The sequence below is a fragment of the Ovis canadensis genome, chromosome 5 (assembly GCF_042477335.2).
Source record: "Ovis canadensis isolate MfBH-ARS-UI-01 breed Bighorn chromosome 5, ARS-UI_OviCan_v2, whole genome shotgun sequence".
NCBI lineage: Eukaryota > Metazoa > Chordata > Mammalia > Artiodactyla > Bovidae > Ovis > Ovis canadensis.
This window is the reverse complement of record NC_091249.1, coordinates 20,037,564-20,053,570: the sequence shown is the minus strand read 5'-3', so window position 1 is coordinate 20,053,570 and position 16,007 is coordinate 20,037,564. Positions and strand designations below refer to the sequence as shown.

Genomic DNA, 16,007 nt, shown 5'->3' with positions numbered 1-16,007 from the left:
TCAACACATAGAAAATACATGTCTGACTAGGCCAGTGGTTGTGTACATATGCACAATTCTGTGTGCAAATTACGCTGTATTTCATCCATGCACAACCGCACGCACAGCTGCCCCCATATACACATTTCATATATAATTAGATAGGGTTGCCTTTACACACAAGACACAAAATCGTGACACACACTCATGACGACCTCCGGGTAATTAATTACACAGAACTCACTGGTTGAGGCAGGGAGTGTACGAATTTTTGTCTTCCTCAATGATGGACACTATGAGGGTGATCAGCTTGGACCAGAAGTCGAGGTTCTTGATGCTGGGGCCCTGTTCCTCTGGGGGAACTTCCCCCTTCTTGGCCTGGAAAGAACAGTGGGGATGTTGGTCACAAAGGGTTCAGGGGTAGGCAGCTCAGATAGTTCATTATTGAGGGGCAGGAGGTTAGGGAGGAAGGGCCCAATTAACATGTTTATGACTCAGGTGGGAGGTCTTCTTGAAAAGGAATTAAACTCATGTAAACTGGCCTCAATGGACATGAGTTTGAGCAAACTCTGGAAGACAGCGGAGGATGGGGAACCCTGGCATGCAGCAGTCCGTGGGGTCAAAAAGAGTCAAACACGACTTAGCGACTGAACAACAAGGATAAAACAGGCCCCGAGAGAGCTCATGTCCACACAGCTCAAGAAGCTTAATTAGACTCATAAAAACAAGTGGAACTGAATTTAGCTGAACAAACTCAAGCCCACTAAACCGAACAGAATCAAAATAAATGCAAATCAGGACTACTCAGCTTAACAGATGGCAGTTCTCAGAGTTAATTCAGTGGAACAGGGCCAATTACACCGAATGAATAGAATTAAACTTAACAGGATTGAATTAAACTCAGATTAATCCAATTGGATTGAACCTAACCAATGTGCCCAAGATCAACATCAATCTAAATCAAAATAATGGAAATACATCAACTTGAACTCAATCCAACCTAAAGTAATTAATTCAATTCAACCCAAGTCAACCCAATCCAACTTCACCTACTTATCTCAGCCCAACATACTCAGGCCAACTCAATCCAACTTTGGTCAATCAATGGAAATGAGAATATTGGTAGTTAAACTCAACTGAAATAAGTCCAACTCAACTGAACTCAACTATACCTAATCCAACAGTCAACCTCATCCTAACTCAAGCCAATTCAACCCAGTCAAGAACAATTTCAAATAAACTAAATGGAAATGAATAAATTTTCACTCAACTCAGTCCAACTTGGTGATGCTCACTTAATTAGCCCAGAACAATTTTTTTTAGCCTAGAGCAATTTTAACTTAAGTCAAGTGAATAGAAATAAACAGACCTAAACTGATTATTATATTAATAATTGAACTAAACCAAACTCAGTTTAATCTACTTTATCCCAACCCAGTTAAGAGCTACTTGATTTCAACTCTAGTCATCTCAATGTAAATAAACAGAATAAAAGAAAATTGAGCAGAATTCAGCTTATGTGTTCTCTCTTATCAGAAGCCCAAGCTGATGCAAGGGCTCAGCTCCCACAGCCTCTTGTGATTTCTCCATCCCAGTGCTAATAACTCCGGTTGTAAATTTCCAATTTATACACTTTACCCCCAATAGAGTATAAACTCCTTGACCGCATTGACAATCCTGGGATATTATATGTGTAAACAATGTGTTGAAAGATCTCAAATAAATAAATAAATACTCAAATAAATTGAGTTCAAGACTGAACTGAAGAAATTCAATTCAACTCAACATTTCTTGAACAGGGACTCTACTGCAGGCACACTGTACTATGCCAGGCTCAACTAAGTTTGTGCTCAGATGCTTCAGTCATATCGGGTTCTTTGTGATCCCATGGACTGTAGCCTGCCAGGCTCCTCTGTCCATGGGATTTCCCAGGTCAGAATACTGGAGTGGTTCGCCATTTTCTCCTCCAGGGGATCTTCCTAACCCAGGGTTTGAACTTTTGACTCCTGCGGCTCCTGCGTTGGCAGGCAGATTCTTTACCACTGAGCTACCTGGGAAGCCCCTAAAACCAAACTGATTGAGCTCCTACTGTGTACCAGATGCTAAGTACTTAACTATACTTTATCTAAAGCTTGCATCTCATTGAATTTCCTCCTCAATCCTGAGGTGTGGGTTTATGACTCCATTTTACAGGGGAAGATACGGAGGTTGAGAAGAGTTAAATCACTTGGGAAGTAAGACTCAGACCAGGGTCTAGTTAGAGCCCCCTGGTCCCTTCTGCCTCATCCGGGGTCCTCACCGGGTCCGTCTGGTACTCTCGACTGTACAGTTCATGACAATTGTTGAAGATGTACTCATAAGTAGAGTTGAGGCAGGCTTTCACACAGTCCTTCACCACCTGGCTGGCTCGGGGTGGGCTCTGGAGTTCTTGTACCTGGAGGGAGGAAGGGAGAAGGGCATGGTTGTGCAAAACTGGGGACAGGAGGTACCCAGAAAGTTGCTACAGGTGGATCTGTGTTTAAGGAAATGACATAGGAACATGAAAGCACAGGGTCACTGAGAAAGGGCCCTGCTTTCCAGACAAAATGTTACTTATTTAGGACCTAAGAGTCCTGGAGTATCCTTCTCAGAGACCTAATGGAACTAGGTCCCCTTACCTACCTTCATCCGAAAGAAGGTGATGCTGGTGAGAAGGTCCACAGTGGATTTGAGGTCCTGGAGTCTCTCTGGACTGCTGGCTGGGAAGTTATTCTATGGGAGGGAGGTGGGGTTATGGCAGAAGGCTAGGGGTTAATGGGCGATTGTGTTTTAGGGGAGACACAAGAGCCTCCAAGTTTCAAGAGGTGTGTTAGAGGCAACTGAGAACATCTTGAAGTATCTGGGGGTATCTTCTTGGAGGTACTAAACGTGCTGAGCAGGTGCTGCCCACACATGTGCACGTGTGTTGGAGGAACACATTCCACATGTTAGGACGGGTTCTCCGATATACATGCTTGCTGGTAGCAGTCCCCTTCAGGCACACACATGCATGCGCTGAGTGAACCGTCACACGTGCACTTCTCACCCGATACATGGAGAGGTCAATCCGCAGGGAGTTATGCAGCTGGTCCAGGAGCTTCACAAAGCGCTCTTTCTGAGGAGGTAGAGGTGGAGGAGGAGGTTGGGCAAAAGCAGGGACTTGGGGATCAAGCACACCGGCCAAAGTTGGCTGACATACTGGCTAAGAGGTTGGTAAACACTACGCACACCCCATCCACTGTTGAACTGACCCCTCATAACATCCATTTCCATTCAGCACAGGGGCAAAATTAGGCTCCGAGAGGGGAACGGAATGGTGCAAAGTCACACAGCAAGTGAGGTCCAGACTGGGGATCTGGGAGTCACATGAGGTCTGACCAGCACAGGGTCAAGCTCTCCCTTATCTCTAGGCCTCTGCTCCTGGAACTGACCCCAAAGTTGGAGGCGGCGAAGCGGTCGGAGGCAGACACGTTGGTGGAGGCGGTGGTGTGAGCATAATAGGCGTTGATGTTGGCAAGCAGGGTGCTCATGACGGCAGGCACCCCAGGACACATGTACTTGGAAGAGAGGCAGGCAAAGTGGCTGGTAGGAGGGAATGGGAAGCACTGGGTCTGGTGTCCAGACCCCAGAATGCCTCTAAGACAGCCCGCCAACCCGTCAAACCATACCCTTACCCTCTGCTCGATTCTGCCCTCTGAGTTCTCTGAATTGCCCTATCTGTCTCCATCTCCAGCTCTCATCCTTGTCACTCAGGTTCCCACCAATGACACTTCCCTAGCCTCCAGGAAAATTACAGAACCCCGACCACACTCATCTTCTCTCTGGATTCCCCTCCCAAGAGCCCCTTCCACCCCAGATCTGCCAGTGTCCGCTTGGCAGCCACCCCTCCCCCCCCAGTTTCCTGCACCTCACGTCCACCCCAGCCTGCAGCCTTACGTCATGGCTTGGTAGATGGACTCGACGCCATAGCGCATGGCAAATTCGTCTACAATCTCCTGCGCTGTCTCATCATAGTAAACTTTCCAGGCGTCATCACCTTTGGCATCTGGGATCTTCACGACCCCATTGTTCTGCACGTCTGTCACGAAGTGGAACAGGTTCTGCCACCACAAGGGAGAAGGTGTCATCGAGAGTATAAGGGGACACAAAGGGCCAGAGATCCCAGGTAGAGGGCAGCTTACCTCATTCACCGATCTGTTTACTCACTAATTCATTCATCTCTTTGGTCCATCCACCACCCATCCATCCATCCAACTACCCCAAATTTCAGTTATCCCTCATCCATCCTTCCAACAGTTCAGCTACACACCTATCCATCTGTACGTCTGCCCATCCACCCATCTACCCACCTATCCATCTCGCTATCCATCTATTCATTTACCCATCAATACAACTGCCCCAAAACCCACCTGTTCACTTATCCACTCTTTCAAAAATTCAACCGCACATCCATCCATCCCATACATTTACCCACAACTTCACTGTCCATCCAATAATTCATGCTTCTGGCCATCAGCCATCAATCCACCCATCTATCACCCACCTGTCTGTGCATCTACACATCCACCCACCGACTCCAAAATTCTCCCATCCACACATCTATACTGCCAGTAGCTGAACCACACATGTGTCCACCCACCCTTCCTTCCATCCATTCATCTATCCACTCACCTACCTACCCACAACCCCAAATTCACCTGTCTACACAAACTTCCCTCTAACTAATTCAACCACACACCCTTCTATCCCATCTAACTACCCACAGCTTAATCTCTCCACTTAATAATTTATCAACCCATTCAACCACCCATCACCCTCCTATCCACCCATCAAGTTATTCATCCATCCATCTTTCCACCCATTATCTATCTGTCTGTCCATCTGCTCACCTACCTATCTATCCAACTATCTCCGATTCACCAATTCAACTCATCTGTACTTCCAACAATTCAACCACACATCCATCCACCCATCCTTTCATCTTTTCACACACTTTTTATCCACTCAACACTCCTTCATCCATTCAACCAACAAACTGAGTTCTCTCCAGGAACCCTGAGGCAGTTAGAAGAGATGAACGTTGGCACAAAGAACCTAACTGTGAGTGTTCAGGGCTGAGACAGATGGAAGACCTGGAGTTTGCTGGTGGGAGTCCATTCCCCTTCCCAGAGGAGGGGGGCCTGCAGATGGAACTTGATTGATGGGGAGGAGTTTTCGGAGCAGAAAGAATGGCATGGGGGATGGTCTCAGAGGCCCAGAGGAGTGTGGATGGTGTGGTCAGAAAGAGGAAGAAGAAGCTGGGGCAGGTAGGAGTGGTGAGCGGAGGGAACGTGGGGGATGAAGCTGGACTTCAAAGGCAAGGTGGAGCAGCGGGCCTCACCTCGTGCAAACAGGTGTACTGGACGTGGTACGGAGCCACCTTCTCTTCGCCTTTGATCTCCACACTGATGTGCAGCCGGATGGCCCCCGACACAGCAGATTTATCAGTCCGCTTGTCTGCAGAGCAGAGATGATGGCAGTGTCAGAACTTCCCCGTATAGCCCCCGGCTACTTTCACATGTCATGACTGCAGGCCTCCCAGACTCCTTGACAAGGCCTAGGAGTTCCTCCTTAGATTGGCTCCCTGGACTTGTGTCTCTCCCATTAGACTAGAATTCTTAAGCCCTGTGTCTGCCTTCTAACTAGGATCCCAGATCCCTCTCCCAGATTAAATGCTTTGGTTTGCATCTCCTTCTTTACACTCAGAGCCTTGCTTCTTCCTGAGGCTGAGCTCTCAGACTCTGTCTTCCTCATCAGATCAAGCTCCCCAGCATCTACTTGACTGATTCTCTTAGACAGGATTCCTGGATCTGTGCCTCGGTCCTCAGACTAGTATCCTCAGGTCTTGCTTCCTGCCTCCCCCATCAGAATGGGAGATCTAGATTTCCTCTAACCAAACTAAGAAGTTCCGAGACTCTGCTCACCCCTCTCAGACTGGGGTTCTTCCTCTGCCCTTGGTGTGGGCTCACAGGTCCTACTCATCTTCTTAGAGTTCTTGGGTCTATGGCCCCGGCTCTCAGATTAGGAATCTACCTCTTCCCTCTTCCCTTAGGCTGGATTCTCAAAGTTCAGTTCCCCTTCTTAGCTTAGATGCCTGGCTCTGTGCCTCTCTCCTAGAAGGACCCTCTGATCTTCTTTCTGCCTCCCGCATCAGAATGGGATATGGAGATTCTGTCCCTCCTTCACTCTGCCAAACTGAACTAAGAGATGCCTAGGTTCTGCTCACCCTCTCAGCCTGGGGGCTTCCTGCTCCTGTCAGACTGGGCTCACAGTCTCTGCCTTCCTCATCAGATGGGGCCCCACAGACCCTGCCTCCTGATTAGACTGGGCTCCTAGACTAACTCCTCTGGACACACTCTCTTCCCTCCAGCCGGGCTCCCCACTTCGGCTGGGACTCCCCCTCCCTGCCCCCGCCCCGAACCCCACCCTTGCTCACCCAGGTTGTACCACACGTCCATCTCGCCACTGAGGGTCCGCACCTCGATGATCGTCTGACCCAGGAAGTCATCGGATTCCCTCTTGAACCGCTGCTTCACGCGAGATTTGATATCGTCGTCCTCATCCCAGACGCGCACCTTGATTCGGTCTGAGGAGTTGTGGCATTCACTGCAGAGGGGAGGAGGAGGTCGGGGCAGGGCTCTTGAAGCCGCCCCCCTCCACCCCCGCCGCCTTCAGCTGCCCCCACAGGAAGCTCCGCATGGGGGGCCGCAGCCAGACACTTACAAGTGAAAGTTCTCCTCCCACACGGGGTTCAAGTTTCCATAGATGGTTTTTGTCCGTTTCTTGGTCTTCCCAACCTGGACGGTGACATAGGGGTCGCTGGATCCCGTCTTGTCCTTTGCCTGCAAGCCCTGGGCACAGACCACTGGAAGACACACAAAACAGATACACATGTGGGCTCCAGGAGGAGGCAGGCCAAGAACAGTCACTCCCGCAGGCCCCACAGGCAACCCCTGTGCCGAGGACGGAGGGCTTTGCCCTGGCCACAGGAGCCGTGGGCATACCCACTGTGCATGCAACGCGGGGAAACCTCACCCAGTGAAGAAGGTGAAGGTGCCCAAGGGTCACCCCTGGGGCGGGTCACTCTCAGGCGTATGCTCTACACTGCCCCCATAAGGTCCCCAGAAGAACTGAGCCGCCACTTGCCCGCAGTATGACCTGACTGGCACCCTCCTCTGAGCTTCTTACCTCGCTGCTCCCAAATTCAGGGAGGGTCTGGAAGCCCTGCTTAACTAGTTGTTTAAATCCTTCCTGCTGGCATCTCCCACTCCATCCAAGTCTCCATCTCCCACTGGGACTTTCTGGGACAACATCCTGGATACCCATCTGCCCTGAAATCCTCATCTTGTCATCTGTTTCCAGGGAAATCCCAAGGAGGGTGAGGGAGGACCTCTCAGGTCTGGGAGCTCAATACTGTCCCCTAGTGGTTGCAGGTGTCCACTACATCGCTTGCTAGGTGGCACCCTGCGCGCATGCTAAATCGCTTGTCGTGTCTGACTCTGCGACCCTATGGACTGTAGCCCTCCAGGACTGTAGCCCTACATCCCCTCTGTCCATGGGATTCTCCAGGCAAGAATACTGGAGTGGGTTGCCATGCCCTCCTCTAGGAGGTGTTCCCGACCCAGGAATCAAACTTGCATCTCTTATGCCTCCTGCATTGGCAGGCAGGTTCTTTACTAGAGCCAGTTAGTAGGCCTTATTCCCTCCTGGTGTCATTTCCCAATATTCCTGGGTGCTTCCTGGGTTCACCTCCCAGATAAACTGCTTGCCCTCATCTCTTCTTCAGGTCTGGTTCTAGCGTCTACGAACCGAGCGTTTGGGGACATATGTGCCCAACTGTGGGCGCAAATGCGTACACCCAGCCATGAGAAAGTCACGGAAACCCTCAGATATGTGTAGCAAAGGGAAGGAAGGAGCGTGGGAGGGAGCGCAGGAGGCTCGGATGGGACCCCGTGGCAGCCCCTCCCCCACTCCGCGGCCTCACCAGTGATGCTGATCTTGGCCGACCACTTGGACGTCCCGTCCAGCACGCTCTGCTTGACCGCCTTCATCTGCTGCGTGTGTGCAGTCTTGGTCACCGCGAAGATCTCCTGGATGAGCTCGAAGATCTCGGGCTTGTTGCGCTCCCGGATCTTCATGCGGTCCTTGAGCACCATGATGATGTTCTGCGTCCGGTCCTCCGCCCCGTGCTTGGAGCTCTTCTCCGCCGCCCCTGTGGATGGACGCAGACAGGCGTCACCTTACACAGTGCGCCCCGTCCCAGAAGCGACAGCCCTGATTCTTACTCCAGGGCTTCCTCGTCCGCTGCGGCAGATACGGGGTTCAGGTGAGATAGCAGTGGGTGCTCAGCTGTGGCTGACTCTTTGAGACCCTATGAACTGGGGCCCGCCAGGCTCCTCTGTCCATGGGATTTCCCAGGCAAGAATACTGGAGCGGGTGGCAACCTACATTTTCCTCCTCCAGCGGATCTTCCAGACACGGGGATCGAACCCGAGTCTCTTGCATTGGCAGGCGGATTTTTTTTTTTTTTTTTAACCACTGAGCTACTTGGGAAGCACTAGAGATATCAGAGCTCCTACCAGCTCTCTGAATCCTCCCCGAAACAGGCCTTTCCCTCTAAAGTTCCCACCCTCTGTCAGCCCCTCCTGTCCTCGTGAGTCCCCTCCTGCTCTGACCCCAGCCTTCGCCCAGTCCCTCCCCTTCTCTTACTCCTCTGCCCAACTTAAGTTCTCTCTGTCCTTTGAGTTATCCCTAACCATAATCCATTTTTCTCCGTGGAAAACCTCTACCTCCCATTAAGCCCTCCCCTTGTACAGTTTATTTGCTTCCCAGGTGGCGCTAGCGGTAAAGAACCCTCCTGCCAAACGTGGAGAAGGGCATGGCAGCCTACTCCAGTGTTCTTGCCTGGAGAATCTTCATGGACAGAGGAACCTGGCGGGCTGCAGTTCGTGGGGTCGCCGAGTCGGACACGACCGAGCATGCACGCGCATCCTTCCATAGTGTACAGTTTAGCTCCTCCCTGAGTCCTGCCGCACCCCTCTAGGACCTCCGGCACTTCTCCCTTCCCAATACTCCCCAGCAGCATAGCTCCGCCCCGCCCCGCCCCTCGCCAGAGCCCCGCCCCCATCATTAACAGTCCCACCCCTTGGCCTCCGCTGGGCTCCCGCCAGCGTCCAGCACTCACGCTGCAGACAGTCTGCATTGAGCAGGTCCTGGCACTTCTCGTGGCACTTGACGCCGCACTCGGTACAGCGCATGCCCTGCCGCGCGATGCCCCACAGCAGCCCCTCACACTCGTAGCAATAGGTGGGTGTGGTGGCCGTCCACACCTCGAAGTTGTGTGGCGTCGTGCACGAGATGGGGTAGATTAAGGCTTGCAGGGTCTTCTTGTAAACGTGATTTTTCTGCAGGGGAAGCAGGGCATGTGACATAGAGCCCTCACCTGGGGGCACTGGCTTCTTCCCTCTCCCTCTCCCCCTTCCACTTGCTGAGGATGGGAAAGTCCCCGTCCCTCCCCCACCTCCACACTGTCGGAATCCATAGACGATGCGCTGTGTTGTCGAATTCTGTAAAGTGAGGAGTGCCTGTCTCTGCCACACCCCACTTCCTTTCCTCCAGGAGCCCCCAGCCCCAGTCCACCCTCCAACCTGGGGAAAAGAGCCCCACGCACCAGCTCTTCGTTGTTCAAAGTGCTGGATGCCAAGGCAGAGGTGATGCCTGCTTTTCTGGACTGGACAAGGGACTGGAAACAGGGAAGTCCCCAAGGGAGTCAGAAGGGTCCATTGACACCCAGGGGTTATCGCCGCAAGCAGAATCCGCGGTTTGAGGCCACCAACCACCGATTCAGGTCACAGCCACAAACAGGAAACAGGTCACAGCAGTGAGAGCATAATGGCAAAAAAAAAAAAAATTGGGAAGTAACAGAAGCTCCAGGTTAGAAGAGACCCTGGAAGGGGAGCAGCTCCACGTCTCTGACTCAGCCCTCCCTCACCACCATGGACCAGACTCGGGAACTAGGCCGTGGTCACCAGCCTCAGAACAAACCCAGCAGCCACAGCATGAACCAAAGTGGGGAGTCAGCTGCTTTCCTCCCCACCAGTGAGCTGCAGCACATGCCAAGGCTCCCTCCCCAGAACCCATGTGCTGGGGGCCAGCTGGAGGACCCCAGTGCGGGGCGGGGGCCTGGGGAGGACAGTCAAGGGCCTGGGTCGCCATCACTCACCATGGCCTGAAGTGTCCAGGCAGCACGCAGAATAGAAATCAGATCACATTAGTTTCCGAGAATGCCTGGCCAGCCCCTAGCCCCAGGTCTGCCATGGGCAGTTGCACAGCCTGAGCACTGCCTGAGGCAGGGCTGCTCTGCTGGGGGAGGGGAGGGCACAGGCGCTCACCAGGTCGCTCACGAGTGGGATCGGCTTCCTCTTGCGGATGTCCGGCATGCTATCAATGATGATGAGACCACCGCCAGGGCTGCAAGACATCCAGGGACGTCAAGGGCCCAGGGAAGTCCCCCTTCCTTCAACGGACATTATCTTAGCCCTGGGGAGGATACCTATCTCCCCAGGTATTAAGGATTGAATTATGTCTCCTCAAAAGATACATTGAAGACCTAGCCCCCAGTATCTCAGAATGGAACCTTATTTGGAAATAGAGTCATTGCAGGAGTAATTAGTTAAGGCAAGATCATACTGGAGTAGGATTCACTCCTAATTCAATATAAGTGGTATCTTTATAAGAAGAGAGACTCACAAGGAGAAGATGGTGGTGTGATAATAGGGGCAGAGATTGGAGTGACTCATTTATCACCCAAGGAATACCGGGGACTTCCAACAACTACCTACCAGAAGCTAGAAAAGCAAGGATTCTCCCCTACAGATGTCAGTATGACCCTTGCCAACACTTTGGTTTTGGAATTCTGGCCTCCAAGAACCACAAGAGGATAAATGCTGTTGCTTTAAGGGCCCTGTTTGTGGCAGTTTGTTTCGGCAGCCCTAAGAAACGAAGACAGTGGGCCTCAACTTCCTGGTCTGAGAAATGGGGAGATGATGCAGTTGCCCACATTTAATGAAAGTTCAAATTAAGGCAAATCTAAATAAAAATATATTTAAGAAATCAATGAAAACTTTATGCTCAAAACTGGAAATATATGTGCATATTTAAAGTCTAGCCTGGAAGAAGGGACTTCAAAGCCCATGGGAAGGAGGAAACAGGAAATGGTATACGTGCTATTTTCTCTCTGCTGCTTTGGCGTAGCTGGTGAATTGGAATGAGGGCTGTGGCAGATGCCCGCCGGCCTGTCCAAATCCACTTTACTGAGAGACTAATCAGTTCAGGTATGGTTACTGTCCTGAATGTTCCCATTGGCCAATGAGAGTGATGCCTGTGGGCAATGACCCTGGACAAGCCCTGGGGTGGTATTCATGCACCAGCACTCCCTAAAGGATCAGACAGAGGCTTGGGGACAGCTGAACTCTGTCTCTGCTTGGCTGCTTCCCGGGCCTGGCCCTGCCTGTGAGGGAAGCACTCTTGAGAGCGCTTCCTGCATAAATCATGCGCACAGGAGCCCCACTTTCAGACACTGCTTCCAGGGCTGCTCACCTGGGACACTTGCCCACCTGGGAGTCACAGCTTCAAAGAATATACAAGGGAAAGTAGTAACCCTCCAGCTGCCATTTAAAATATTAGTGCAATTTACAGACATCTTTCGCATCCCCTAACCACACTTAATCTCCCTGTATCAGGGATTAAGGGTTGCATTGTGCTGGAATGCACAAATGCTGAAAAAGCACCCCGGAAAATCGGTAACTTAAGAAACTAGACGTGGAAAATGTTCCATTTAAGAACAACTAGTGTCATGAAACAGCCAGGAACGGGAGCAAAATTCTGAGAAATGCGGAACTGAAGCAAAAAATTCACTCCAAGGCTGCAGCTGTATCATGCAGGAAGTGGGTTTCTTCTTTACCTTACATTTTGTCTAGGGGGAAATGGCCGTGAATTATATGAGTGGCTTGGGCACAACCTTTCTGGACTCAGTTTTATCATCTGCAAAATAGGGGTAGTGGGCCCCCCGTGGGTTCATTGTGAGGATATCATGTGTTACTATCTTCGGCTCATGCTGGTCACGAGTTTCTTTCACTCTTGCTCAATCTGTCTCCTGTCTAAATGGAATCTCTCCCTGCTCTGGTTGGGCTGAGGCTATGGTGTGAACCAGCCTCAGGCTCTGGATTCAAAACTTCCTGTTTCTCCCCACCAAGATCCATTACTCACCCGCCTTTGAACCACAGGGACTTGGACATTTCTCCTTCTCCCCGGGCCTGCAGGACAGATAGATAGATTCAGTACGGTTGCCCTTTCCCAGGTCAGCACAGGTATCACACCCACAACCATCTCCCCTTTGTGCTGAGAGTCAGAAAGCCTGGGTCCTAGTCCTCACTGTGTATCCTTAGGGAGCTCACTGACTTTTTCTGGGCCTCAGTTTATCCATCTGTAAAATGAGAAGAATGGAGATACTCTCTTTCACCAACTTCAGTGAACTTTAGTCCCCTTGTCTGTGAAAATGGAGGACTTTTTCGAGCATCATCTCAAGCAACAGCTCATGCTCTATAGTCCTGGAATTCTTAGAGGCTGGCTCATAAGATCCTATTATTTAATTATCTCACCTGATTATCTGATCTCATGCCCCAGGACCTCTGCCCAAGCTGCACCACCTGTCTGTATGCTTTCCCACCTTCATTCTCAACCAGCCTCCATCTATCATTTAGGTCTCAGCTAGACCCAAAGTCAACACCTCCCACCATGCAACTAAAGGGTGGCATCATGGGGGCGGGGACGGGGTGGGGGTGGTGGCGGGCAGGGAGAATGGTCTGGCACTTTCTCCTGAAATACTGTTCCAGTATTTTGAATATCACTTCACTTTCAGTATCACCTCCTTCAGTGAGTTTTCCTGATTGCCAGATTAGCTTTACGCCCCTTCTATGGAACCCAGAGGTCCCACTTATGTTTACTTTTTCTTGTCATTTTATTAGTTCATTACAAGGGTAGCTGCTGCATTTTTCATTTAATTTGTTGACTTAGGGAAAGTTAGTCAACAGCCTTTCCACAGTATATTCTTTGCTACTCTTTGAATCTAGAGCCATGGGAATGTATAGTAAAAGAAAATCCTACTGCACAACTGAGAAGAAATTTGACTTGAAACTTTTGTAGCTCTGATAATTGATGGTCTGAGACGTTGGGAGTCTGTTTAGGATCTCTTCCTCCTGCCAGCCTCACCCCAGTTTGGGAGGTCGCTCTGGATAACAACACTGCTCTGTCCCCAGCCCAGAGAAGGCTGAATGAATAAAGGCCTCATTCCTGCTGCCCATTAGAACAGTTATCCTGACCCTGACATTAATTCTATTTTTCACCTAATTCCTTTTCCAATACTGACCAGACTTCAGACTTTTCCCTAATCCCAACACTGACACCCAGTGTGACCCCAAGCACTGACCTCTTCCCCTAACACCAAGTCTAACCCTGAACACTAATGTTTGGCTGCTGCCCTGACCCTGATGCCCATTCCTATCTCTGGCCTGTATCCCTGTCCATGAACCTGGCCTCTGAACTTGGCCGTAGCCATGCTCTCAGCTTAATTTCAGCTCCAGGTTCTACTTCACTTCTCCTTCTTTCCCACTTAGAAATCCAGGGCTGCCCTGGGGAGGTTGGACGTAACTTGGTGGAGCCAGCAGGTTGCACCGGAGAGTAGGTAGGCATGGGTAGGGCTAGGGAGGAGTCAGATTGGGCAGGCGCTGAGCTGAGAATGGTGGGGCTGGAGCCAGGGTAGGTGTGGGTGGGGCTAAGGAAGGGGGAAGTGGGTGGCATGGGCTAGCATGGGCAGGGCCAGGGAAAGGACCACAGTAGTAGACTGGGGCTTGGAAGGAGTGGGGAAATGGGCATGGCCAGCCTGGTCACGGGTGTGGGTGGGGCGCGGGCGTGGCCAGGCTGCTGCTGCCACTCACCTCCTGCAGCTGCAGCCGCACTTTGTTGAAGGCTCGCAGCCAGTTGGCCTTGGCTCTAGACATGGAGTCCTGACCCTCTTGGCCTTCCTCGTCTTCTCGTGGCCTGAAACTGAGGCAAGGGGTTTCGTGATGCTTCAGGGCCGGCACTCTCTCCACCCTCCACTGTCTAAGTGATGCTGGGCCCTCCACGGCCTCCCTGGCGCTTCAGAGATACAATGGCCCACCCACGAGCCTCCAGCCGTCCTCAGTTTCCCTCCCCACTTCCCACATGCCCATCACCTCTCTGACACCTTCGGGTCCCCCGTGTCCCCTTGCCACCTTCCTGGACCTTCTGCAACTTTGTAATCCTATCTGCCCAAGATTCTTCTGATGCTTTTGCGACCTCTCCAACCCTGGAAAGCCCTCCAGCCCCTCACAACCCCCAAGATGCCTTCATGACCCTGTTTGACCCACTCTGACCCCACTGAGCCCTTTCTGACTGCCAAGACCCTCCTATCCCATCCTAGACCCATGACTCTGTGAGAGCCCTCCTCCCCATTCCCCAGGTCTACACTGACCCTACCATGACGCCACTGACCCTGTGACCTTGTGACACCCTCAGCCCCTTCCCATTACCTCTCCTCAGCCTTGGGGGCCTCAGGCTCCTGCTCAGATGCAGGCACTTCCTCAGGCACGGCTGGCTCAGGGGCCACCTTGGCTACGTCGGGGGCTTTAGTGGGCATGGCTGGGGCCTGGTCCTCTTTCTCGGGGGCGGCAGGTGGAAGGCTGACACGCTTGAAGTCCTTGGGCTCGGCCACAGCCACCTCCTCTCGCATGGCATAGCCTCGGACGTCATCTGGCACCTCCTCCTCCTCCTCCAGCTCTTCCTCGTCTTCAGGGAGCTCCTCCTCTTCCTCCAGGAAGTCCTCCAGGTCCTCATCCAGCTCCTCATCCAGCTCATCCTCATCCTGGTCCCAGCGCGGCGAGTCCTTGTGGTAGCTGACCGAGCTGTGGCAGGAGTGGTAGGAGTCCCGGTCCCGCTCATCCTCTAGCTCAGAGCCCTGCAGGCTCTGCTCATCCGGGTCGAAGTCCTCGCTCAGCTGTGAACTGCCTTGGCTCAGCTCCCCTGAGGAGGCGTAGCGGCTGCTGCCTGTGGGGCTACAGGGTCGGGCCAGGGCTCAGGGGCTGGAGCACAGAGCTGCTGCCCGTCCCAGCCCTGGTCACACAGGTTCCCTCACCCAGTCATTCCCTGGGTTGGTCATTCCCTTTATTCCCAGCATTGGTGAAGCACCTCTGGGCACCAGGGAAACACAGCCGTGAACCAAAGAGACAAAACACCTGTTCTTAGGTCACTGACTATCTTGGGGGGCAGGCTATAAAATCAGATTGATGACAAAATCAGTGCCCTACTGCACGCCTATCGAGGCACTGTGGAAGCTGTAAAGCATTCACCCACATGTTGAGGACCCCGAATGAGTGTCCCTGCCACAGCCCCCTTGGAGACCTAGCCCTCCTGCACCAAACATAGTTGCCCCTGTCCCCTGATGTCTCCCCTACCCCCGCCTCAGCCTGGTTCTCCGCCTGTTGAGCCCCCTCCATTCACCAGGACTCCCCCTCAGCTCCACCTCAAAGACATATGTGTAATGCGTCCACTTCCTTGCATCCTGGGCCCCACGTTAGACCAGGCTCTGCCATCTCCATTAGATGCTGTCTTACTCAATGTCCACTTCTCTCCTGGACATTAACATTTTCCATGAAAGCCACAAAGGGGTTTATCGGAATCATAAACCCAATCCCAGACCTCCTCTGTTCCAAACTCGACCATAAAAGTAAAGTTAGGTGCTCAGTCGTGTCTGACTCTTTGTGACCCCATGGACTGTAGCCCACCAGGCTCCTCGGTCCATGGGATTCTCCAGGCAAGAATACTGGAGTGGGTTGCCATTTCTTCCTCCTGGGGATCTTCCCGACCCAGGGATCGAACCCAGGCCTCCCACATCA

At 52.0% G+C, this 16,007-nt stretch overlaps 1 protein-coding gene across 1 annotated transcript in view; it reads right to left on the bottom strand.

Moving 5' to 3' along the window:
- The window catches only part of UNC13A (unc-13 homolog A), a 75,526-nt gene that overhangs the window by 21,438 nt on the left and 38,081 nt on the right, over positions 1-16,007 (bottom strand). Inside the window, exons 10-26 of the mRNA XM_069590292.1 lie at positions 14,646-15,167; positions 14,031-14,139; positions 12,304-12,350; positions 10,428-10,506; positions 10,259-10,264; positions 9,707-9,778; positions 9,221-9,440; positions 8,021-8,248; positions 6,760-6,901; positions 6,473-6,642; positions 5,378-5,493; positions 3,934-4,097; positions 3,429-3,579; positions 3,044-3,112; positions 2,641-2,730; positions 2,279-2,413; positions 224-357 (exon numbers count right to left, since the gene is read on the bottom strand). Coding sequence (XP_069446393.1) covers positions 224-357; positions 2,279-2,413; positions 2,641-2,730; positions 3,044-3,112; positions 3,429-3,579; positions 3,934-4,097; positions 5,378-5,493; positions 6,473-6,642; positions 6,760-6,901; positions 8,021-8,248; positions 9,221-9,440; positions 9,707-9,778; positions 10,259-10,264; positions 10,428-10,506; positions 12,304-12,350; positions 14,031-14,139; positions 14,646-15,167 — 2,454 coding nt within the window. The remainder of the gene's footprint in view (positions 1-223; positions 358-2,278; positions 2,414-2,640; positions 2,731-3,043; positions 3,113-3,428; positions 3,580-3,933; positions 4,098-5,377; positions 5,494-6,472; positions 6,643-6,759; positions 6,902-8,020; positions 8,249-9,220; positions 9,441-9,706; positions 9,779-10,258; positions 10,265-10,427; positions 10,507-12,303; positions 12,351-14,030; positions 14,140-14,645; positions 15,168-16,007) is intronic.